The 27,178-nt window shown below is 40.1% G+C and overlaps 1 protein-coding gene across 2 annotated transcripts in view; it reads right to left on the bottom strand.

Annotated features, from left to right (window-relative positions):
* Positions 1-726: 726 nt before the first annotated feature.
* Positions 727-27,178, bottom strand: part of CPZ (carboxypeptidase Z) — a 69,289-nt gene continuing 42,837 nt past the window's right edge. For both annotated transcript variants that reach the window (XM_020805774.3, XM_073001014.2), the window contains 7 exons: positions 26,126-26,322; positions 24,291-24,452; positions 23,795-23,953; positions 10,079-10,214; positions 6,940-7,079; positions 2,797-2,896; positions 727-1,494 (listed from right to left, as the gene is read on the bottom strand). In XM_020805774.3, the coding sequence (XP_020661433.3) occupies positions 1,139-1,494; positions 2,797-2,896; positions 6,940-7,079; positions 10,079-10,214; positions 23,795-23,953; positions 24,291-24,452; positions 26,126-26,322 (1,250 nt within the window). In that variant the 3' untranslated portion in view covers positions 727-1,138. The remainder of the gene's footprint in view (positions 1,495-2,796; positions 2,897-6,939; positions 7,080-10,078; positions 10,215-23,794; positions 23,954-24,290; positions 24,453-26,125; positions 26,323-27,178) is intronic.

Below are 27,178 nucleotides of genomic sequence, written 5' to 3'. Positions count from 1 at the left end.
CTGAGAGGTGATAGTGAATGTTGCATTACCTTAATTGTGAACTTGAAAAGGTAGTCCCAGTTATGCTGAATACTAACACTACTCACCTATTCAACAAAGTATTTAAATGAATAAAAATACTAGAAATAATGTAAGTGGTATTAGCTCTAATTCAAATACTTCACTGACATTGTTGCTATGGTGGCAAGCTTTTCAATCATTACCAATATTTTTGCTCTGAAGACAGTGAGTAGCTGCCTGAGCTGCCTTATCTGTTGATTTCTTCTTTTTACTATACTCAGATTTGTACACATCAGTCTTCTTTTTTGAACTGACTTGCACACGCTTGGCCTTCTGTAGTTACAAAATAGGATTTCAGATCCTACAAAAATGATGTCTGTAGCATGCTCCTTCTCTTTTTCTCCTAGAATTCATATTTTCTTTAGTTGAGGGCCTAAACAACACTTTAGGGCATTGCTTCAGGCTAGTGTGATTGGTCCAGTCTGGAGCAGAGGGCTAGCACGCCAGCCTGGGTCAATGACAACCAACTTCATCCCTCTCCTAGTCCCAACAAAGCTGGTATATATATTTCGCTTCAGTTCTTTAAAATACAGTTGATCTGTTCAAGCCATTGGTAACTTACATTTAAAGCTCTTATTTCACCATTCTTCTGGCATGAAAACCAGTCCAGTATTAAGAGATGGTTTTTAAATAAACCATTTCAAATAGGGAAATTAATGCACCAAGTCATGCAGAAGTAATGTTTATAGAAGAAAAGGCTTTTTCAGTTTTTCCTACAGGGTGTTTTCACTTGCAATAATGAATGTGTTAAGACATGTATGAAAATGCATTAAAGGATCAGAAGGATTTCTCTTCAGGTACTTTAGTTCCTAATAAATAATACATCTGATGATTAACAACACTGGCATGAGCGAAGCACAGCAGTGGGGAACAACAGCTACACAACATCTACATAGAACATACTGATTTTAATATACAATATTTCTCTATGCAGAGAAAAAAACACGACAAAGCAAAGCAAGACAGTAGTATATCAGCTGGAGACTCAGATTCAAATGCTTCTACTACTATTGAAAATAATAGTGGAACTGCAATTAATTGCTAGTGTGATCAGGTGAAGAGGGAAACATACAGCAGTTTACTTATACTTTAGCAGCCACAGTGGTTTTTGTTGATCTAGAGCACTGAAGTAAGACCACCACCAAGGTTTCTCTCGTGGCTGGACAGATCGCCTCCCATCTTCTTTTGGTTCTGGCTCAGCATGAGACTCAAAATGTTCCAGTGGGTCAAATCGCTCATTTGTTCTTCCGGTGGACTTATGAGCAAATTGAGCTGGCTTACCATTGAGGGGTCGCAAGACAAAGTCCACGCGTCCAGCCTTGCTCATCTTGGCAGGTAAAGTCACCTTCTTCAGGACCTTACTGTAGCCACGAGCCTGGGCACTGACTATGTATGTACCAGGAGGCAGGAGTCTCCAGTAGTCTCCATCAGCAGCTAAAGGAAACATATGTCTAATTCTTAATCTTTAGCCAGTATAAAACCATACAGCAACACATGGATATCAACGTAACTTTTGGAACTGGGGCACCCTGCAGTGGTTAGTGGGCTGAGGATTGCTAGGTCCAATCTTCACTCAGGGATAAAATTCACTGTGTGGCCTTGGACCAGCACCCTCTCTTAACCTAATCTTTCTCACAAAACCATTGGGAAGCAAAAGCAAGAGGAAAAAAAATGTGCCCTGTCCTGTAAATAACACTTGTAGCAGACAAGTTTTAAAAAATGTTCATTTCTGTGATTATATACTCTGATAATAAATGCAGTCTGTTTGGATGTTCAGAGCAAGCCTCTTTGGCTCTTAGATCATAGATACACGTGATCAGAAAACAATTTCTTTTTTAAAGAAATGTGCTGAGGACTACATGAATCAAGTATTGAAAAAACACATTAGCCAAAGGAAATGTACATTTTAATTGTATGCGTGTGCTGCAAATGTTTTTTCAGAAAACATGTATGCCTTGATACTCTACAGCAAGTAATCAAAACGAAACATGTTCAACAAAAGTATAAGTATTTTGATTCTTCTTTTAAAATACATAATTTTATATGATTGAAAATTCTGATCAGGGAGAATACGTTGGTTTCTAAATAAAGCAAGTTCCCAGATTATCCACTTATTATATATGAAAGCCAAATGGCACAGGAACTTTGGTGAAGGAAATATAAAATGATGTTCTGTCATTGTTTCCAAAGAGAATCAATGCACAATTTGACACCATTCACATTTACGTTTTCTTGGCATTATTTAAACTCTTCAGTGGAATACCAAGTGCCAGAGTGACATATCCCAGGCTTTGAGAGCTGTGTGGGTATATGTGGATTAAGTGTCTTCCTGTCGGTTCCTAAAAGCAGAAGGTCTTCCTCCCCATTGAACACCATGTGAGTTCAGAGACCAGGGCCTGACTGCCCCATGGGTGTAGAAAGAGCTCTCTAAAGAACTACACTAATCACTCTCCCTTTTAAGTTGCCAGAAACAATGTAAGGTGTCTATGAAGTAAATATGTAACCACTGTTTATCCTGTTGTCTTTTTAATGGCATGATTATTTTATAGTTCTGTTACAATTATTTTTTTAAAATTTGATTTTTTTAAGATGACTTGATAGGATGTGTAGGGATATAAATGTGTCTCTCATTCAATAACATACGGTTTACCTCCTAAATGAAAATAATATAATGTAACATTCAGAGAATAAAAAGATCCAAGTTCAGTCCTTAATTTACTACACCAGTTTTGTTACCTGCAAGAATATCATGGCGGATGCCTTTGACTGAAATTCGGGCATTTTTAATTGGGTTTCCAAATTTATCAGATACAATTCCCTTTATTCCACGATGAGCCTGCAAAGAATAGGATAAATTTAAATAATAGGCAATACTTTTGTGTTCATATCTTTTTTTTGATGTTCGTATCTAACATCACTACCAAGATTGTACTGCTTCTGCAACAATGGTATTTTCTCAGTTGGTCCTTCCAATTGACTGATCCAGAGCATAACTGACTTTAATATGCAACATTTCTTTATGCAGAGAAATAAGACACAAAAGCTAAAAGTATGTCAATTGGTGACTCAGGTTCAGATGCTTCTACTACTTGTGTTGACCATCAAGATACTTCTAACTTATCTTAAATCAAGATGCTTCTAACTTGTAGTGACCATATGTTTCTAAGGCTGTGGCTGTTAGGGTATGGCCATAATTACTTCTGCTTCCCCTTTCCAAAGAGTACAAGCATCTATCTAGTTTCATCCCGGTACAGTCTGATTAGAGAACAAAACGGGAATGTTCATCTACTGTAAAAAGCCTGATAATGTGACCAGAAGGAGGTACTACAAAAGGAAGAAATGCCACCATAGTAACCTGCAAAGGGAGAAACATTGAGGGTTTTAAAAAAAAAATTAAAAGACTATTTGTTTTTAAAAATTCAGTACAAGCTATTGGAAAAACAGTTCAGATTATCTTTAAGACAATATTATTATCAGTTTTGCCAAGAGAAATAGGAGGAAAAAACATCCCTAAGAGGTACACACAAACACCATGTGGTTGTATCTTCTTGCACGGAGCAGTACTGTTTGGATACCTTTAGAACACAAGAACAGTCATGTTGGATCACACCAGTTTAGTCTACATCTTGTGATGGCAAATTCCATTGTCCGATTACACACTTGGTGATGAAGTACTTCCAATTAATCTATTATCATTCAGCTTCAGCAGATGACCATGGGTTCTAGTGTAAAAAGAGAGGAGGAACCTCTTCTCTCAATCTATTTTCTCAGAACCATGCATAATTCTACACTCTTCTGCCCTGTTTTCCCCTCGTCATCCTTCTGATTTAAAAATCTGCAAACATTGTAAGCTTTTCTCACTAAAGAATTAGTCCAGACCCCTGATCATGTTGACCAATTTTTGTCTTTCAACACTTCTCCAGCTTCACAGTATCCTTTTCCAAGATATGCTGATCAGACTGTACAAAGTATCCCAGGCTTCCATTGTACTATCCACTACAGCCCATTTTTACACTGAAGGATACTATTGGATTTTAAATTTTAATTTGCGTATCTTTTGTGTTAAGAAGTCCTTCTGCAACATAGACTACTTGCTGTTGTTATGCACTGTCAAGACATATCAGACTTGTGATGACCTTAATATACTTTTTGAGTGGTGTGAGATGTTGTTCAAGGAGTAGCTTACCACTGCAACACCTCAGTGTGTTTCCATAACTGAAGAATGAGTCCTTTTGTTATGTGCCCTTAATTATCATCAGCACCATCATCTCAGAACTGCAGAGCTGAAAAGATCCTATGGATCATCAAGCCCGGCCCCCATCAAGGAGGCACAGTGGGGAGTCAAACTCCCAAACTCTGGCTTTGTAGCTTAAACCACTGAGCTATATAGCAGTTCAAGTTGGAACTGTTCCATAGTGCACCTAATAGGGCTTTTAAAGTAAGTGAAATATTTAAGGAGCGAGTTTTACCAGTTAGACATCCCCAGAGAGCTTCCATGCCTCAGTGGGATTTGAACCCAGGCTTCCTGAGTCCTAGCCCTTCACTGTATTTGTTACACCATACTGAGTATTCCTGCCTTGAATCCTAGTACAATACTATACACTACACCATGCTGGCTTTAAGCACAGATTAGATTTTAAACCAAATGCATATTTGTAAATTTCCATTCAGTTTTCATGGATCTGCATTTGCAAAAAAAACTATATTTTGCTCATTGAGCAGCTGGCCAAATCTTTTATATCATCTGGTGCATGTCATAATGAACTGGGGACGGAAGGAGGAGAAGGGTTTGAATTAAACTCTGACAAGTTATTTGTATCTGCCAGAGGAGGAAAATACCCATTCCTCCCCATTAACCTTCAAAACAATTAGCTACAAGTGCTGTTACTTGTAACAATTTTTTTCCAAACTATGGCAGGGAGTGTTTTAATACATGTACATGGCAGACTTCTTGCAATGGCAGTGAGGGGAAAAATCTGATCAAATGTTTCAAATGAGGAGCTTCTTAGTCATTCAAGTGATTTCTTACTTTAATGTTCTGCTCCATAGTGTAGCCAGTAATCTTCCCTGCTGTTATTAGGTGAGGTCAATGTTCTGTTATAATGGCCTATGGCTAAATACAATAAGAGTGATTTGACTCAGTCATCTTTATAGGAGGCCTTTTCATCTCTAAGGCTTTCAGACCTTTTTGGATTCACTAAAGCAGATCAGCTGCAGTATAAAATCAACTTATGGGTCTGGTGTGTCCTTTTTACTGAAGGATTAAGCTACAAATACAACAGCATTGCTTAATAAAGAATAACGCTTAAAGCCCATGAAGAGTAACTGACATATCCTAACAACTTTAAATCATTATCATGAACAAGCACTTCAGAACAAGGCTTGATAGTTATCTTCTAATGGCCTGGAAAGGGGTGTCTCCCAGTTTTCATGGTCACTTATTACTCTATAGCTGTTGGTTACTGGGAAAATTGGGTCAATTTGGTAAGGTTCTGCCAGGCTAGTAATGTAAACAAATTTTGTTTGAAAAATGTAAGCTGGAGCCTCACAAATACAGACTTAAGACAAGAGTGGGCAATCTGCAGTTGTCCAGAGGCCAACCATAACAATCTATGGACCTTGGGGGACAGCACTCGCTTCCATGACTCCTCATCCTCATTTTCTTTCTCAAAATTTACCCCTCCACTCCCAAAGCACCAATTGGTAAGCAAATGTTACTAAACTGAAATCTGGTGGGGCACAGAGCTTCTGAGCTGGGATCAAAACATGCTGAAATTGTCCTGTGCCTGATATGAGGGAAAGGGGGACTTTTAAAACCCTATCTTACAAACAAAAATAAAGATTCAGGAAGCTGGGATACAGTGTGTGGGCTTCTGGGAGTTGTGCATTGCCCGTCCTAATTTAAGAATAATTCTGAAAGATGATGTTGTTAAGGAGCTACACTCAATATGCCAGCAAGTTTGAAAAACTCTGCAGTGGCCAGAGGATTGGAAAAGATCAGTCTACATTTGGTTTCAGAGCTCCATGCTCAACAGATACACAAGGAGCATGGGGCTGGCCCAGCAATGTGATGAGAAAAGCAGGAGTGCAGCTGTACTCCCCAGATATGTATTAGGTGTATGCAAGTAAATTTCCTCCATTTAACTGACAGTAGAGATCATACCAGTTAATGGGTGAGCCAAAGTGGCAGCTTAAAAAGAAAGAAAGAAACCCATGTGGTAGGAGTATCAGTTTTGCTGCAGCAGCAAATTATTTATGAAATCTTTCTGATGTTGAACAAGAACAATTGGCAAAGGAGGCAACTTTTGCAGAGCAAGAGGAGAAAAGGGGTAGAAAGTGATTTTAAAAAGGAGAAAAGCAGATTCTACTATGCATTATCAGGATGGTGCAGGAAATACTACTTGAGAGGAATGGAAGGACAGAAACATGCTTGGGACAGGCATTTGGTACAGTTGTAGAAGGAAGGCTTGTCCAAGAGCAGAAGGCAAAGCAGTATGGTCAAAGGGGGAGCTAAAGCATTTGGTGAGAACAATACACAATTTAAATATTTTGTCTAAGGCACCAATATGGGTAGCATAGTTCCCAAGGCCCTATCAATACTTATATTTACATTTCTGCCTTCAATAATCAGTGAAGCTGCAGAGTAGCATTATCCCTTATTTGGGATTAGAAATGAACACAAGGAAGTGGTTTGACAGCTAGAATTTGGATATGCTTCCCTAGGTCCTTGGCTATCATCTCAAATATGGGAGAAGGCTACCTCAGAGCCATCTGTGAATTGCCACTCAAAGCAGCTGAGGGCCTTGAGCAAATACTGTTATAAAACATTGTTGGTGGACAACCCACCAAGGAAAGAGGAGAAACAGTCAAGAACTGTACCATTTCCATGAATTTCAGAAGTGCCTCTTTGTTCTGCTCCCAGAGTGGATACAATTCTTCAGCCAGAGGAAACTTTTCACACCCGAGCTCCAAAGTAATTTCAAAACAGTTTGTATGAAGGTAATTAAAATCTGCCATTCCTGGAGAAGAATAGCATACTGTTTTATTATACAATATTTAGAATCACAGACTCATAGAATAGTGAAGTTGGAAGGGGCCTATAAGGCCATCAAGTCCAACTCCCTGGTCAAGACAGGAATACAATCAAAGGATATCTGTCAGGTGATTATATAAGTTTCTCTTGAATGCCTCCAGTGTTGGAGCGCTCGCGACCTCTCAAGGTAATAGGTTCCACTGTTGTACTGCTCTAACAATTAGGAGGTTTTTCCTGCTGTTCAACCAAAATCTGGTTTCCTATACCTTGAGCCCATTATTGCATGTCCTGTACTCTAGGATGGTCAAGAACAGATCCCGCCCCTCAGGTTTTGGTCTTCCAGATCGGGTTTTGTATTATAGATCATGTGTATTTGACTGGATAAAAGAATGGATAACCTTGGAAAATGATAAACTACTCAATTTGGAAGGACATGATTTGCAGTTCGGCTGGCATGCTTTTCTGTGGTACAAAAAGCAGAAACATTTCAATTCACATATGACAAGAAGAGCTCAATTAGGAATTTGGAAAAAGATTATTCAACAAATTTACCAAAAAAACACCAGTATGGGTATCACCTACAGAGGCCTTTACACAACCTAATTTTATGATGGAAGTGAAGCTTCTAAGATATCAAGATTTATTTTTAAAAAGGATTGTGAGCTAAGGTCTAAAGAAGAGTTAGAGACACAAAACATATATAGACTGGTGGTCCAGAGCACAGGTGGAATCCAGATACAGAAAGGCCCTCTCCTGTGTCCCCCCCACATCAGCTGGCAATGGGACTGAGAAGAAGACCTCCTCTGGTGATCTTAATTGCCGAGAAAGTGCATATATAAGGCCCTTCAGGTAACCTAGACCCAAGCTATACAGGGCTTTATAGCTAATGACCAGCACTTTGAATTGGACTTGGAAACAGACTGGTAGCCATTGCAGTTCTTATATATGCTTCCTGTAGTTGGCCCCAGTCAGTAGCCTGGTTGCAGAGTTTTGCACCAGCTGAAGTTTACAAACCTTCAAAGGCAGCCCCACATAGAGTGTGTTATAGTAATCTAAACAGGATGTAACTAAGGCATGTTTCACTGTAGCCAAATCCAACATCTCAAGGAACGGTTACATAAACATAGTTACATAAACTTCACATGCCATTGTCGGTCCAGAGACTGTTTCTGTGTACAGATCCTTCTTGCTAGTGTAGCACGCATTAGCCAAAATCCTATTAGGTTTTTACACTGATATGAATGCAATCAGCATGAATCTTGGCAGCACGTTGCTACAAAGTCATCGAAATTGGCCCAAAACAGCAAATGCCTACATTGATTTCTTTGTTGTTGTTTAGTCGTGTCCGACTCTTCGTGACCCCATGTACCAGAGCACGCCAGGCTCTCCTGTCTTCCACTGCCTCCCGGAGTTTGGTCAGATTCATGTTGGTCACTTCGATGACACTCTCCAACCATCTGTCCTCTGTTGTCCCCTTCTCCTCCTGCCTTCACCCTTTCCCAACATCAGGGTCTTTTCCAGGGAGTCTTCTCTTCTCATTAGATGGCCAAAGTATTGCAGCCTCAGCTTCAGGATCTGTCCTTCCAGTAAGCACTCAGTGATGATTTCCTTTAGAATGGATAGGTTTGTTCTCCTTGCAGTCCAGGGGACTCTGAAGAGTCTCCTCCAACACCACAATTCAAAAGCATCAATTCTTTGGCGGTCAGCTTTCTTTATGGTCCAGCTCTCACTTCCATACATCACTACAGGTAAAACCATAGCTTTGACTATTTGGACTTTTGTTGGCAAGGTGATGTCTCTGCTTTTTAAGATGCTATCGAGGTTTGTCATCGCTTTCCTCCCAAGAAGCAGGCATCTTTTAATTTCGGGGCTGCTGTCACTATCTGCAGTGATCATGGAGCCCAAGAAAGTGAAATCTGTCACTGCCTCCATATCTTCCCCTTCTATTTGCCAGGAGGTGATGGGACCAGTGGCTATGATCTTAGTTTTTTTGATGTTGAGCTTCAAACCGTTTTTTGCACTCTCCTCTTCCACCCTCATTACAAGGTTCCTTAATTCCTCCTCACTTTCTGCCATCAGAGTGGTATCATCTGCATATCGGAGGTTGTTGATATTTCTTCCGGCAATCTTTATTCCAGTTTGGGATTCCTCCAGTCTGGCCTTTCGCATGATGTATTCTGCATATAAGTTAAATAAGCAGGGGGACAATATACAGCCTTGTGGTACTCCTTCCCCAATTTTGAACCAATCAGTGTTTCCACATCCAGTTCTAACTGTTGCTTCCTGTCCCACATATAAGTTTCTCAGGAGGTAGATAAGGTGATCAGGCAGCACTGATTTCTTAACTTGTGGCAATTCACCATTGACATTATATAACTGTATTACACCGGTGAGTGTAACTAATAGGATTTTGGTAATTAGCTTAAATTACCAATTCCATGGGAGGCAGTGGAAGACAGGAGGGCCTGGCATGCTCTGGTCCATGGGGTCACGAAGAATCGGACACGACTCAACAACTAGACAACAACAACAACAACAAATTAGCTTCAAGGGCTTAAATAACTGAACTCTTCAAAACAATGATGGAATATTTGGAGTTCTGTGTTTTACTTAAAACCTGCACAACCCGTGACTCATAATATTGACTATAGTCAGATGCCATTTAAGTAGGGTCCATTGAGGGATCAGTAAAGTTCCTGTTTTTGCTCCCTGTCCAGTACTATCAACAGACAGTTGTTGGGTTATGTTTGTCTTAGTGGGTCATAAAGCATCCATGCCTACATTGGCACATTTAGCTGAAGGAGCTTCCTTTTTACTTGCTGGCTTCACCAATATAGTACCAGCCTTTTGCCCACCAGACTCTTTATAATGTTGGAAATAATGTAGTAAGACTTCTTTATGTCAAGACTTTTTTTGTCCTGTAGTGATCTAAAATTTCATATGTAAAGCTACTTCTGGTATCATTAAATTATTACAATTTTTTACCTCCAGCAAAGCTGTACCACTCTGCACCATTAATGATGCCACCTCGTTTGACAAAATTTCCACCACAGCGCATTTCTGATCTGTCTGAGATGCCAGGGTGTGCATCTGCGTAGGTTTTAGATAGCAGTTTGAACATCTAGAAAAGGAAAGAGAAAAGGAAAAGAAAAGAATGGTATTTAGTTCTGTAGGTTATACATTCTAAATGTTGTTGCTTTTTCCTTAGTAAAACTTTGGGTCAGGTCACATGTACTAGTTGCCCCACACAAATACATACAGTGGTGCCTCGCTAAGCGAAACGCGGCTTCCCATTGAAATGCATTGAAAACCGGATAATCCATTCCAATAGGAACGAACTGCTGTCCTTAAGCGAATAGGAAACATCACTAAGCGAAACGCAGTTCCCCAATTGAAATGCATTGAAGCCTATTCAATGCATCTCAATGGGGGGAAAAATACAAAAACAAATTAAAAAAGAGTCAGAACAAAGTCAAATTTGGTTAACAAAGGGTTTATTAAGTGCACTTTATGATTTCAAACATTTTAAACAGTAAACTTTAACTTTTAAAAAACAGTAAACATGAGACTGTTTAAACCATCGTTAAGCGAAACAGGGGACCCAAAATTTAATCGCTATGCGAAGCATGGTCCCAGCCATTGCTAAGCAAAAATCGCCCATAGGGACCATCGCTGAAAGAAGCGCAAAAACGCTCCGAAAAAGTCATTGCTAAACAATTTTGTCGCTAAACGGAGCGCCCGTTAAGCGAGGCACCACTGTATGTCCAAAGTACACAGGATCAGCAGCAGGCTGACAGTTAGGCCATGGCTCTGTTGAGAGTGACTAGATGCAACTCAGCCTATGTTCAAGAAGAATCATGTCTCTGAATGGGGAAAAGGGTTGAGAGAGGGGGGGAGGGGGGAGGGAGAGGGAGAGGGAGAGGGGAGAGAGAGAGAGAGAGAGAGAGAGAGAGAGAGAGAGAGAGAGAGAGAGTTTCTTAGATCAGCCATTCCCAAAAAAATTTTTTTGCCTCTGTCCCTTTTAGAAGCTCTTCTTGGGTTCTAGGGCTCCCTGTCAAAGAAAGATACAACTTAAGTAAAAGAATAGAAAAATATGTGGCAACTCCCCCGGGGGCCATATGGCCCCCATTAAGAATGGCTGTCCTAGATTGTCTTTTACCTGCTCAGACCTGTACTGACCTTGGACTGTTATTCTTAGGGTTGCTGATGTCACTTCTATCCCACATCTTTCTCTTGTCCCTCTAGGGAAAAATACTTTCCCTTTTCTTCCCTAGACATGAAAATACAGCCATGGCTCCTGACATCTCCAACTTAGCTAAAACTATCACCATTCCTTTAACAAGTGTATTTCTCTATACAACACACACTTTCTTATCTTTTAGAAGGCAGTATGGATGTCATTCTGTTATAAAGGGGAAATTATGCTCAGGTAATCATTCTGAGTGTCAAAGGGCTGAATCCAGAAGTTATTGTTGCTCTTGTACCTCTATGTGGATACTCTGCAACAGGTCTAGCAGATACATGATGACATGAGCCTGCTGATTTCTACAAAACAGAACTCACAGTACCATACCAAGCATCTTTCCCCTGTGCAAAAAAATAATAATATCCAAATTACACAATTAATGCACAGTAGCACCCAGAATTTCCAAACTGCCTGTGGCAGACCACAAATCCTGAGGTACTATGAGGAGCATTGGTATCTTTTTTTAGCCTAGTGAAATCAAGAATAAGAAGTTTGTGAGTCAACCTCTCTGTGAGTTCCATTAATTTAATGGGCCTACTCCAATTATAATTTATTACACCAAACAATAGGAGTTCAAATTTTGTGTTTCATCAGCTGATGAAAGGAAAGGAGCTATGGGCTACAGATGGGTAGTTCCATTAGGCTGAAAATCCATGGCATCTTCAGCTCATGGGGTATTATTTGAATCACCTCTGACCATTCTCCTCTCATCTTGTTGCACAATTTCTAATTTTATACTGGAGTAGGACCAAAGGTGTAAGACATTCTCTACAGCCACTGATGCATCAGGGTAGTAGAATCCAATGCTGCCTTTCTGTCTATGGGGAAAAGGTCCACTAGCAGAGTTTTGCATTGGGAAATCAGTTGATGAAACAATGATTGAAATCCTGTTGCTTAGTGTAACAAATCATAATTGGAATAGGCCCACTGAATCAATGGAACTTACAGAGAAGTTGACTCGCAAATCCCCACTGATTCAACTGGCCTACTATAGTTGTGACTTACTATGCTTGAGAGTCCCCTGGACTGCAAGGAGAACAAACCTATCAATTCTAAAGGAAATCAACCCTGAGTGCTCACTGGAAGGACAGATCCTGAAGCTGAGGCTCCAGTACTTTGGCCATCTCATGAGAAGAGAAGACTCCTTGGAAAAGACCTTGATGTTAGGAAAGTGTGACGGCAAGAGGAGAAGGGGACGACAGAGGATGAGATGGTTGGACAGTGTCATTGAAGTGACCAACATGCATTTGACCAAACTCCGGGAGGCAGTGGAAGATAGGAGAGCCTGGCGTGCTCTGATCCATGGGGTCACAAAGAGTCGGACACGACTAAATGACGATGCTAAGCAAAAGGATTACCAATACATCCTTTTATATTTGTTTTAATTGCTTTTATATTGATTATTTTATGTGATGGTTTTAATATTTCAATGTTTAATATTTATTTAAACTGCTTTTCGTGTGTTGTGTTTTAATTTTTGTATCTTGTGAGCTTTCTTGAATCCCACTGCTGGGAGAAAGGCAGCATACAGGGGCAATACATGCATGCATGCATACATACATTTCAGGTAATGAGATGAACATTCCATTATCCATGCCCTTCCTGCTCAGTCAGGCCATGCTTAGATTAAGAACCACTGATCCTTGGGTCCCCAGATGTTCTTGGACAAAAACTCCCAGAAGCCTTCACCACTAACTATGCTGGTGAGGATTTCTGGGAGTTGTAATCCAGGAATATAGTTGTCATCCAAGGATGGGAACCACTGCTATAGATACTCTGCGGAGAGAGACAAAAGATGGGCTTCTGCCCAAGTAAGAATTTCTGTCTCCCTCATGAGAGCTCCTAATCTGTTACCTTCCTGCTTTACTATGTGGCCATGGATGACTATGTTTTCAATTCTGATCATCACATTCCTTCCTTGGGCTTGTGGTAAAAAAAAAAACACACCTCAAAGCTAATCAGACAACATGTAACTCTAATTAATTTATTCTATGAACAGCTTTTGATGCAGAGCGCTGACCCTGAGCACTGTGATTGCTACAATGGGTGCCTTAACACCTCAGGCTGGCAATTATTGCTGTTTGGGGTTCCTTTCGTTTGGTTACCTGAAGTAATACAGGGGGAAACGACCACCTGAGAGTTTTCACTTCCTGTGGGAGACAAAGCTTGAGGCACTCATGATGAGCCCTATCATCTTGACAATAGAACAAAAAACACTGTAAAGTCCATAAATGTAATCTGCTGCAAGGGATGCAGTTTACAGCACCAACCATAATTCCCAGTAGGGCTGCCAGATGCATCAGATCCACAATGGTTTTCAAAAGTGTCCATCATAACATTCGTTGAAATTTCACTCCCATGTCCTCAGGAGGAAAAGCAAGACATTGAAATGAAATGAGGCTCTTTTCCCTGTCCACTATAAGTCCATGGAATGTTAGATATTCCATTGTCACCTGGACATCCACTGCCCCCTGCTGGTTTGATTGATCTGAAGGTCATCCAAGTAAGGAAAAATATGTATGTTTCTGCTTCTGAGGTGTGTTACTAAGACCTTCATGAATACCTATTGGGAGGCAGCCAGTACAAATGGCCTATCCCATATTGGAAGTGGCATTCCTGATATGTAAACTGTTGAAATCTCCTGTGCTAGAGATATTTTGGTCTTCTTTATCAGAATGTTGCAAAATATAAAATTGTGGACATTTATGAAATATAGGTACAATTAAAACAAATTAAAATGTTAAGATAATTAGACTATATTTGATCAGACGTGGGCTACAATAGAATTATCTTGGCCATTTGTTAGATCTTCTTTCGTACATTTGCTGGGGCATAAATTACATGCACATAAGTGATGCATTGATTGGATTTCTCCACAGCCACAGAAAATTTGTGTTATATCCAAGAAGTTCCATTTTATTTGATTATTCTTTGATCTTCCTACTTCATTTCAAAGTCTATTAAATTACTTCCAGATGGTCCAGCTAGTCTTGTCCTGGTGGGAAACACTCTTTAGCCTTTATCCATTCAGCAAGGTGTGCTGTTTTTATTCTCCATAGGTTTAGTCTAGCCTCTTCTAGTTTAATTTATAGAGCTTGAGATGTGTGCAGAAAATTTTTCCTAGATGTTAGGCGTTATCTAGGCAATTAGTCTTCATGAAATGGGATAGTTTGGTGCTGCACTCCCTTATTTTGTTCATTATTTGCCAGCACCTCTCAACGTACATCAGGATGAGCAAAGCCAGCCAAATAATAGACTTTTTCAATGGGGGTAGATTTCAGGTAGCCACTAATGATCCTGCATAATGGTTTCACTGTAACAGTTTAGTGTTGCACTGTAACAGTTTAGTCAGATTCTACGACATGATCCAATGGATCATTTTTAGGTTTTTATACAGAATGTCCTCCTGCAGACAGACCAAATGACTTATTCTAAGCCCAAGATGTCTGTCCACTAGCCACTTCACTTTAGCACTAGAAATTATATCATGTAGGAAACAGTGCTGTTGGGAAAGTGGCACAAGGGCTGTTCCCCCTAAAGTTCTGTGTCTGTTGCTATAAAGGCTGGGGGTGAGGCCCATTCTACACTAACAATGAATTGACATTCCCGTTTTTCAACCATTGGCAGGGCAGTGCCCAGTGGCCACGTCTGAGGCCCTGGCCCTCACTGAAAACTGCACTGGATAGAAACAAGTACCGTATTTTTCGCACCATAAGACACACTTTTTCCCCACAAAACAGGGGGGTGGAAAGTCTGTGCGTCTTATGGAGCGAAGAAAACAGATTATATTTTCCTGTTTTCTTCTCCTAAAAAATTGGTGCATCTTATGGAAAGGTGCGTCTTATGGAGTGAAAAATACGGTATTTCCCCCAAAGTCAGCAGGCTTTGCTAATGTGTATCTGCTTTCCACCGACAGCGAGACACTCTGGAGAAAAAAGAAGCAGAGGATAAAGCATTTTTAATTGTCTGATACATTTTTAATTGTCTGGTAACATTATCATATCCTCTTGAACATATTATCTCCATCTTTAAAATATATAGCCTCTGAGACCAGCACAGTCCCAAGGGTGTCAGCCACTGGAAATCTGAGTTTGTTTCTGGTCTGCTAAATAAAAGTATAATAACAGATTGGGAACAAAGAAGTGGTCTGGGGAGGTATACCTGGGGAAGCCCACAGCCTCTCAACAGTTTCCAAAAACACATCAGGGAAATGCCGAGCCAAAGACTGCAACTCAGGCTTCTTTAGTTTTGAAGCCATCTCAGAATCAGGTTGTGCCTGGAGCTAGAAATCTAGCACTGGAAGGGCACACTTCAATGTATTTATGAGGCTCACATAGGCTGTGTGCATCACAGACACACTGCAAGGCTTTATCCTCCTGGGAGAAAGTACCTCCCCAAACTCTCTTCCTCATACAAAGTTGTTCATTTTGATTTTTATATTCTATTTAGGTTTAGGCCTTCATCATAGTCACAAATAGCCAGTTGAGACACCCAAAATCTCTGGACAAATACCTGAGGACCTATGATGTTTAATGCTGGAATGTGACCTCTAGAGATCAAAACAGCCTCTGACTGGTAAACAGCTGTGGGGAAAGGCATGCTTCTTTCCTGCCTTCTCTGTCCTTCACAGGAGCCAGCTACTATGGATTGAGTGCACAAATCTGGAACTGACAACCTTTCCTATGCTCCCTAAGCTTCCAGAAAGTTTTTAGCCACAGAAGAGTCTATCATCTGAGTGGTTAGCAATGTACAAGTCAAGAGGAAAAGAATTTACACAAGTCAGGAGGAAAAGAATACCCATTAGTAATGAAAGGAAGAGGGGAGGGAGCAATTCCTGCATCACTCACAACTTCAGTGGCAAAGGCTGAGTGCTCTAAGTCAGTGGTTCTTAACCTTGGGTTACTCAGGTGTTTTTGGACTGCAACTCCCAGAAGACTTCACCACCAGCTGTGGTGGCTAGGGTTTCTGGGAGTTGCAGTTCAAAAACACCTGAGTAACCAAGGTTAAGAACCACTGCTGTAAGTGACTGCCAGCTCTCTTTTGCATTCAAGAATCTCTTTGCACCAGGTTTCTTCTTTTTGAGCTGATGGAAATCCACCAGATTTTTGGGCGCATACTGCTGGCCCTGTTTACAACCATTCAGATGGAATTGTTATTGTCTTTTTATTATCTTTACAACCCTGAGAGTTTGTCAGAAGTGCTGAGGGAGAAAGTGGAGCTTTTATTTGCCTCCATGGTCTCTGACAAGTTGCTAATCACCTCAGGGTCAAATGAAAGGAATTTGAATCAGTGAGATACAAAAGGTGAAGCTGATAACTGGAGCCAACAAAAGCCCTGCTGCTCTCAGGCAGGCAGGACTAGACAATGGACAGGAGGATCCACATAGACTACACATGGAATCAATTTGAACGGGCCTTGCTCATGAGTACTGTAGGAGAACCAAGTGAAGGATATTGTCCTCTACAGCAGTAGACTAACTAACTATTCCAACTCCTTGACAAACTATTATTCCCAAAGGGGGGGGGGGAGCTGGTTTAAAGCAAAAAAAAAAAAAAGTTCCAGTTGGGCTACACCCCTCTCCAGAAATGTAAAGACATACAGACCACTAATCAGTCCACCCCTTCTCACTCAAAACATACTGTATTGGCACATTGATGTGTCTTTCTTGAATCTTTAACTTTCACAAATTTGCTCTTTGTAGATGTTGGCATTATCTTAGAGATTAGGCATCGAGATATATGGTAACATGCTCTGAACAGAAGACTTGGAACAATGTCTAGTGTGGCTGAAAAGGCCAATTCGAGAGTGACAATTCCTTCCACATTGAAGACAAATGCAATCTGTCCCCTGTCCATCTACATGGTTTTGCTGGTTTTGGGACCCTTGTCAGCCTGCTGGACAAGGGTTTCTTCAAAATGGGAGAGGCCATGATGCACCACCTGACTCCAGGCTGAATGCTCAGATGTCAAGGTTTCCCATCTGTTGAGGTCTATTCCTAAGGCCTTCAGATCCCGCTTGCAGATATCCTTGTATCGCAGCTGTGGTCTCCCTCTGGGGTGATTTCCCTGCACTAATTCTCCATACAGGAAATCTTTTGGAATCCGACCATCTGCCATTCTCATAACATGCCCAAGCCAATGCAGACATCCCTATTTCAGTAGTGTATACATGCTAAAAACTCCAGCTTGTTCTAGGACTACTTTATTTGGAGCTTTGTCCTGCTAAGTGATACCAAAAATGCATGTGTTATTGGATGTTTTTATGATTGTATGATTTTAATGAAATTTTAAAACTCCTACTTTAGTGGAAAAATTAGAAAAACGCTATTTAACCTATAATTGCCATTCTAAATTGTCAATTTGAAGAAAAGGCAAAAGTAGAAACTTCAGATATTTGGGGGGGGGATCTTTAGTAAATTATAATAGTCATAAAAAAGTGTGTTTCCCCCCCCTCCAATAAAGATGCAATCTTCACCATTTATTTCCATATGGAAGATACAGAGGGAACATTTCACCAACCAAATAGAAATATTGAGTTTCAAAAGAAGGCAATTGGCAGAGGGAGGGGAGTGTAGACTACTTGCCAGTTCTTTGTTTGAAGAGTTGGGAGATAAATTCCCAACCACTGTTCCCTGGGGGGGGGGGAGTTTGAAACCACAAACGCCCCATAAATCTTTGCAGACTGACTCTGAAATCACTTTAAGAATCAAACCTGGTACAAACAGCAGCCATGAAACTTGGGGAAAATATAAAATGACCTAAAAGATTTTGGTGCACAGCCTGAGAAAGATGAATTATCATAAAAAGTAGTCAAATAAATGTATCACCTGATCTTACATTTGTTTTGCTTTGGGGACCATATGGCCTTTATTTATTTTATTTGTTTGTTTGTTTGTTTGTTTATTCATTCATTCATTCATTTAACTTATATGCTGCCCACTTTACCCAAAGGTCTCTGGGCGGCTTACAAAACATGTTCTTATTTTTTCAGTACTATACAGTGGCTCGAGCCGAGATCAACAGCAATAGTTACAAGCAAATGGAGCTAGCCAGCTGAGTTATCCTGCTCCCAAATTAATTTGTGTAAATAACTCAATTCAAATTTTAGGTAAACTTAAATGAAACATTAACAGCTTGAAATAAATTGGAACTGAAACTGGCTTATGTTGCCTCACACTGAAGAAAGACCTGAAAGGCAGCACACGTGACTGCAATCTTCTCCCTACTTCACTCTCCGCAGGCTCTCCATGCCACCAGAACTTCTCCCTCAGCTGAAGGTGCTAGAGAAGGAGAAGCCAAGATTGCAGAGAGACTCCCTTCCCTTTTCTTTCTAAGGAGTTCAAGCCACAGAAGAGGAGGATTGTTGGAGCTCAGGCAATGAGCAGGCTGATGGGCTTTGTGGTGATCACCAGATAATAGGATAGCAAAGAGTCTCTTAGCAATAGATTAAAGAAGTCAGCCACACACACACACACAGATGGATGTCTGCCAGCAGTACTCCTGGTGGGCGACTCAGCAAGGAAGCAGAATGAGAAGTCTTCTCCATCTGTGATGTTCTGCCTTCTGCGATGTTCTGCTTGCCTGCCCCCAGGAGACTGCCCTTTTATTCACATTACAAGGTCACAGGTAGTGACAGCATTACAGATAGTAGACAGAATTCAGATAGGACAAAGGTTACATCATGTTATTAGGGTTGGTATGGAAAAAGGCAATTAATCAAGCCCTCTGATTGGCCTAAGGAAAGGCCTCTATGCCAAGCTCTCTACGATAACGAGAAAGAGGAGGAACGGTGGCAGCTCCTCCCCTCAGAAGCAGCCACAGGATGCTAGGCGAGTTTTCCCTCACTAGAATACCCATGTGGCTTAGCAACCTTGGGGATGGTACCCCCCACAGAGGATGTCATTTGTGTTCTTGCCTAGTGGTTCAGAATTTGTTGCTGGATCAGAGCTGTGTCGATTAAAGGCTTACAGCCCATGTTGGGGAGATAACCCCAAAAGATATATCTGAGCTGCTTGAAGATTCTGCCTTTGAACCCATTCAAGCATGAGTCATTCCTTTTCATACAATGCTTTTGCCATCTCTCTGTGCAGCAAAATCTCTTTCCACCATTAGTCCTCTTCAACTTGTTCACTTGATTCCATGGTTTAGGGCACTGGTTCTTAACCTTTGTTACTCAGATGTTTTGGGACTGTAACTCCCAGAAGCCTTCACCATCAGCTCTGCTGGCTGGGGTTTCTGGGAGTTGCAGTTCAAAAACACCAGGGTAACAAAGGTTAAGAACCACTGGTTTAGGGGACTGGTGGGGTTTGGGCGTTTTTCTCTTTTCACTAGAAATCTTGCCATTCTTCTGTTTGAGAAGAGAATATGTGCAGATACAGATTTAGCAATTGTGCTTATATGCGGGTAATAGAAGAAGGGGGTGATGTTCCCTCATTTTTAAAAGAACATGCTTGTGGATAAGGTGTAGAGTGAAGTATATACAGTAACAGGACAATCCTTCATATGTATGTTCAGAATTAAGCTCCACTGAGTTCAAAAGATTTTTCCCAAGTAAGGGTGTGAATACACAGTGAGGGAAATATGAATTCACTTTCATCCACTTGCCATGAAATCTCACTGGGGAATGTGGATCTGTTTGAGTTAAGTGGCTGCACAGGAAGACACGAGAAAAGCCTTGCTTGCAGTTTGTTTTCCGTTCTATTTATAGCCCTGCAGGTGGCCCCATTACAAAGAACTGCACTAACAAGCACTGTCTCTTCTAAAGCTCTGTAAGGCTTCCCTTCCTGTCAATTATTAGACTGTTAGCTTAAAAAAAAATACTTGCCCCTTGAGCTTTCTGCTCTTAAGCTGTTTTAAAAGACACACACAACCAGGAGTGGTGCCCGTGGAGAAGCTGTTTAAAAAATGTATTGGGAGAAAGGCTTTGCTGGAAAGAGAGAGTGCTGATGCACTGTGTGTGTGCACGCATGCACACACACAGTCCTCCCTTTCTGCATTGGTTCAAGTAATCACATGCCTGAACCAACGGGAAATGATCCATTTAAAAAAAATCAGAAGCCCCAACAGTGGAGAAGAAAAACTATGGATTGTAGGGGAGACTCTGGGTCAATTTACATTTTCCTTTGTGTCAACAAACAGAAAAAAATGAATCAACTCAACCCAAACCTGTAACATTTCCTGTGATAAATTATCATTACTTAACAATGTTAGAGCAGAATTGTAGTGCAGTCTAATGCAGCAGTTTACCTAGCAGAATTAGTTTCTATGGCTAAAAGATATCTAACGGAGCAATCCTAGTTACGTCTACTCAGAAGAAAGCCCCATTAAAGCCAATTGGTTTTCTTTTGAGGTTCTGTGCTGCGTGTAGGGTTGCAGCTTAATCACAGCCCACCCCCTGTAAAAAACACCCTCAGAAATATGTGTTTTACAGAAAAATAAAATGCTTGGAGAAAGGGCAGACTACATATGTAACTAATAAACAAATACACCTATGTGTAAGAGTATGAATATGCTAGGATTTATTCCTCAGTAAATCTACATTAGTCTGACTTTTAAGCCAACTGCAGTCCTATGAATTCTTTTGCTGTAAGTAAGTACTGAAGGTGGTGCCTTGTTGCCTCTGCAAAATGCAGAACTTCAAATGAAACCTCTACAGCTTTCATTATTTAGTTGGCCTTAAAGTGCATAGTTAAAAGATTTTAAACCAACTGGAAATGTATAATCCAGACATTGTATTCTTCTGTCTGAACCATAAATGTTGACTAAATGCAAAAGCCTCTGGCTAGTGACCTCCTTTGCTCTCTTCCGAAGGTGTTAAATGCTTTGAGGCTCATTGCACAGAGCACACAAGCTGAACTAATGAATGCCCATTCCAGAGTAAGTCCTCTTTCCTGGCACAAAGTAAAACAGTTTATCTCAGCCTTAATGTAAATCATGCTAGACGGCCAATTCTGCTAACAATAGGTGAAAAACCTTCTAGAAAGACATTCAGCTGTGCATGTGGCTAGCTGAAGTATTCTGGTATAACATATTTCGCAACAGAAAAGTCAGCAAGTGCTGCAGAAGCACAAAGGACTCTGGATGTGTGCCATCAATATTAAGAGAGGAAGAACACCCAGGAACACCCAGACTATTTATGACTGAGCAGTCAGCAGAGGCATTACAGCTGAGAAAGACCCTCTGGCATAGCAGGCAGGTTGTAAAGGAAGCAAACCTAAAGCTATATCACATTTCCCTCAACTGGAATGAAACACTTGGAACAGAGTTCTGTATCAACCCAGAACATGTGACAAAAGAGGCTGAAAGACATATGCAAAACTCTGTCAAACTGATCCTTGTTTATATTTTGAGAAACCAACCCTTCACACATCAGTTAGAGCTGGCAACTCTGAGAGAGTGTGCAGGTGAGCCAAGCAGTCTCAGCTCACCTATTCCAGAGAGCCTAGGCCCTTTGTAGTGTCCCAAAACAACTAAACCTTGGGGCTGGGAAATGGGCTACCATTTCTCTTAAGGAAGCTGCTGCTCTGCATGGCAACCTCCAGTACAGGAACTGCCAACATTTCCTAGAAGTCAATTGGCCTTGTCAACTGCCAGGGTGAATCTGCCAAAAATGAGTATCAGATAGAAATTAGGCTCTGAAGGGAACCTGGAGCTTTTGCATCAGATGGGAAAGTCCAAAACAATGCCTTTCATTTTAGCTGATCCTTGGGGCATAGCTGAAGGGAAAGCTGGAAAAGGAGGCAGGTTTTTCAAATCAAATATTCAGTTTGGAAAAATGGAAAATTGAGGAGAGAAACTGATATGCATTGGAAATAGGGCATTGCAAAGTATATTTATAACATAATCAACATGCAGAAGCCCTTACAGATGATAGTATCACAAACCCAGGGCTAGGGGAAAAAAACCACTAGGGTTTCTGTTTGAAAGGTAGCATACATTTTACAGCAAAGGTTTGATAAGGAACAGATGGGTTCTTAAGTGGGAGAAACTTTTTAGTTGTTCCCATTGCCACTGGCAATGGTGTGGCTAAAAAATATTGTAAATAAATAAATAAATAAGGATCACGATTCACCAAGTGGGACAGAAGAATATTTAGAGGAACTGGTGATAAAAGTCTTAGATGTTCCCTGGGCCCATCACCATAGGAGAAGTACTACTTTTGCCTTCAGGAAAAAAAATGCTAAAGTTTTGGCATTATCTCACATTCAAATATTTTGGGTATAAAAGATGGCAAGGTGAGATGGCAGACCCAGACCTCCAAGGATGTATAATGTTTGCCCCCCTGATCCTGCGTGTGATGGCTCAGCATCGGGGGAGTAGACCGCTATTGTGGAAGAGTGGCCAGAGTGTTCAACTGCAACTTGGGAGATTCAGTTTCTAGTCTCCACTTAGCTATTAATTCACTGAGTGACCTTGGGCCAGTCACACACTGTCAGCCTCAGGGTTGTCGTGAGCATAAAGTGAGAAAATAGAAACCTACATATGTTGCTTGGAGCTCATTGAGGAATTGATGATGATGATGATGATGATGTATGGAAGCACACAGACTGATGATATTCTACTGTGAAGAACTTATTCTTGTACTATATGTGTGCTTCTTACTAGTCTAGCAATTATGTGTTGCATAAATGAAATACATTTTTCCTTCATGATGTGCAACAATGTGGTGATATATTAGCTAAGCTTTCTTTTTAAATGGAGATTTATATGACTTCCCCTTCTAAATACTTTCTAAATATCCTGCTATACAGGTTCACGTGAAACAACAGAATTCAACAGTGCAGCATCAAAAAATTAGTTTCCTTGTTAAGCTATGCACTTCATCTTGCAAGCATCTTACATGTTTTCCATCGTGAGTACACTACCACATACAATGTGACATGCTCAATTATATGGGACATTTACAGCAAGGGAAAATAGCATTTTTAGGCGATAAAGAGGCATTATTCCTCCTTCGTTTATAATTTAGTGACTCAGGGCAATTGAATGTGAGGAAAGTGAGAAAAGGGCAATGCATTTTAAAATTCCCCAAAGGGAAATAATGTAGTCTAATCATAGACAGATTTACTTGGAAGGAAACTTCCATTGATTTCAAAATAAAGGCATTTAACTTTGATATCCAAAGAAAGTAAATAAAGTTCCTCCTTCTGACAGAATGAAAAAAATGACATCACTGCCCCTTCTGACGTTGTTTTACTCAAAATTGCTCTTCCATTTGCTGCTTCTAGTGACAATAATTTCAGTTTTTTCGGGGATTGTTTCCAACAGTGGATAGTAAGCTGAAATGACTCTCTTAAATACTATGTCCCCTGTTCTAAAATGCCACAGAAGTGCATCTAGTGAACTACTGAGACATTATGAGATTTGTTGTGTTATTACATTTTCCTCATCACATAATTTCAGTGGCTATTTTAGTTAAACATTTTTTTAAAAATTACAGATTAACTCGAATATTACCTTCTCATCAGGGGTAGGAGAGAACATTTTCTCTTCCAAGGGATGTACTGAGTAATCATAAGGATAAGAAACGACCAAATCACCCCCATGAAGACTGGCTGACAGGACAAATGGAATGGACCTGATCCACTTCATGACAGCTTTTGTTTCAGGGGCTACCTGGATGACATTTTAAAAAGTAATCACATTGAGAGACACATTGAATATCTCATTAAGCCACATAAACGTAAGTAAAGCATGGAGTGCTTTAATCAAGTGCCTGTAACATAAGACATTGTAGTAGCTCATAACATTACAGATCAAAGTAATTTTGATATGCTCTAATGAAAATCAGGATGTGCTAGCAAAGATAATATCAAACCATGATATGTCACATTTTACAAATATATACTTCAAGCCATTTATGTGTTTTAGCCCTCCAAATCTAAATTCAATCAGATTTCATGTTAATGACATAGAGAATAGATCATGTTTGATAAATTTTTGTATTCCATACCTTACCCCACCAATAAGACTGTGGAATCGGAAGGTGGTCAATGCGTGCTCCTCTGATCTTAGCTATTCTGTAAACTTCAGATGTCAGATCTGGAAAGTTCCTGTTAAGATCAAGGTTCTGAGCAGTTTGCCTCCCATTGATCCATCCATTGTAGCCAGCTCCCTACACAGCATTGGGGGCGAGAAAAAGTGACCAGCTCCAATACTCTGGTAAATTCACACATGCATTTAGTGGCAATAAAAGAGGAGCTGTGATAAGCAGATGTAACTTCTCAATGGTGCAATGAGCACAATCTTTTAAAGGGTCTACAGAGAGAAATAAAATTACTGTTTTAGTTATATAAAACAGTTCATTTTAAGAATTTTAGTCATTGCCAGAGTAGGCGACATGAATATAAAACTTAGCTAAGCTAAGTAGCCACAACTAGGGATGTGCAAAGTAAGAATACTTGCCTTAAAAATGAATTTAGTCTACTCGGGTGGTGCAGCCAAACATTGGGCCCATTCCCTAGCTTGTTCTGGTTCCTAAGGGCAAAACACTTACCTTGGGAGCCAGAAAAAGAGTAGCAGATGGTAGTATAGACTCATGAAAAAAATGGAGTTGGAAGGGGCCTATAAGGCCAACCCCCTGCTCAATGCAGGAACCCAAATCGAAGCAAACAGATGTCCCAACAGTGGGTCTTCCACTGCCTTCTCCGAAATCTGACAAAGAGACATGCAGCATTCTTCAGCCTGGGATTTTGAAAGTCAGACTAGAGCTAGTTTAGGTATATCGTAAGCAACTTGTTTAGGTACAAAAGAAATAAAGGCTGACACCAACAAAGTATACTAGGTTCTCTTACAGTACTTCCTGTTCTTTACAATCCCTTTATAATTGTATGAATTTTAACTTGTTAATGACTATGACCAGTTTTATTGTTTATTTTTATTTTATTGCTGTTTACTGATTGCTCTATTCGACAGCTCACCTCTCTGGCTGTTTTACAAAAAGATGTAGTAGTAATGCCAGGAGTAGCAGCAGCAGCAACAATGGTAGTAATAGTAGTAATAGTAATGGTAGTAATAGTGATCATCATCCTATCATCCCTGGCACAAAATGGCAAGCAGCTCTCAGGTGGCACAGAAGATTTATCACTTGGATGCTCAGAACAGATGTGAGTTTGCTTTACATAACCTTACAAATTGGTTTGCAACTCATATGCTTGTTTTGCTTCTCTTGGCACCATGTTTGGGTTTGCCTTGGAACATCTTATTTCATTTTTATTGAAGTGGAACTGATGCAGCCCATTGTCAAGACTGGATAGTTAGATGGTCTTGCAGCTGCTCCTCTATTGGCTCAAAAACCCGAGATCAAAGCATAGTTCTCCCCAGCCAAGGAAAACAGCTTCAGTTTTCTGTCAGTTTGTCTCTTTATTTCTTTTATGCTTTCTATCATCATTTTATTGTACTTCTGAAGTTTGCATGATGAACTCATTGTTAACCACTTTGAGCACCATATATATTTTCTCATTTAAGTATAGCAACTATGGATTTGCAAAAAGAAAGGTAAAGAAATAAAACAATAAAATAAAGACCCATCGCATAAATAACAACATTCTTTCTTTTGGGGGTTCTTTACAGGACCAAAAAAACAAAAACAAAAATCAAAAATAAAAACAGGCTCTAAGGAGGTACAATTTAAGGTATACAGAGTGGGATTATTGGCCTTTTCTTTTGGAAGCTAGATCCTACCCTTCTATACCAGATTTGCTTTTGGAAACTTTCTCAGTTTTCAAAGTGACCCCCTCTCCTCTTCAGGAAAGTTCAGCCCTAACCACAGTTCTGTTCCATATATACCTCTTGTGCTGCAAGTTCGTATCCATCTGGATTCATGGAAGGAAGAAGGTGAATTCTAGTGTTGTTGATCAAAGCCTGGATCCTGGGATTCCCAAGAAGATACTCAGAGCATAGATATTGGGCAAGGTAGATCAGTAATTCCTTCCCCACAACTTCATTTCCATGCATGTTGCCAATGTATTTGAACTCTGGCTTAACTGTGAAAAGACAAGCCAGAATATGTTTTATTTGAATTGATTTTCTAGATTAATAGAGATTACTATCCTTGGCCATTGTGACTTGTTCTACCCATTGTAACCTTGTTCCACCTCAAGGTTTGGTTTCCAGGTGAAGAGGTGAGTTTATCACTGAAATTAGAACCTTAAGCATGGTAATGGAAGTAAGGAAGAACATGCCACATGCCTATAGTTTCATTTATAGTCATCTGGCATCAGGATTTCAGTAAATATTATAATACAGCACAGACCATTGTTCCCACTGAAAATTAAAACCTGTGATTTAGTCCTCATTCATTAATGAATGTTCACAATACTTACTACAGTTCACAATAAGGGATAAATTTGATTAGTGGTTACCAAATTTTGGCATCATACCCTCCATTTTTATTATTATTTTTGAGAAACCTCCACAATTCTCCACTTCTTTAATACCATCCAATACTTTTTAACAAAAAATCCACTTGTAATTTAAACTTGGTAAAAAAAATGTAAATTAGAAATCTGTCCCAGCACTTTTTCTTTACATGAGTTTAAAAAAAAACAGAATTGGCCTTACAAAAATAGCAGAAATAAAACAAATGTATCGTGAAGGATTTTGCTGATCTTACAGTTGCTCACCACCCTCATCATTTTCTTTTCATGTCTCCCTTAACCCTGCGGGCACATTCCTGAGTTTGGGAACCAGTCAACTAGATCTTGCATGCTATATTTGTAACAAACTGTAGTAAATTGTTTTGTTTGCCTTTAAAAACAAATGTGAATGAAGAGCAGCCACAACAAACTAATTTTGAGCTGAGAAATAGAAGTGGTGGCATGCATCACCTTTTCCCTGCTA

Source organism: Pogona vitticeps, chromosome 5 (genome assembly GCF_051106095.1).
Source record: "Pogona vitticeps strain Pit_001003342236 chromosome 5, PviZW2.1, whole genome shotgun sequence".
Classification (NCBI taxonomy): Eukaryota; Metazoa; Chordata; class Lepidosauria; order Squamata; family Agamidae; genus Pogona; species Pogona vitticeps.
This window is presented reverse-complemented; position numbering and strand designations above follow the sequence as displayed.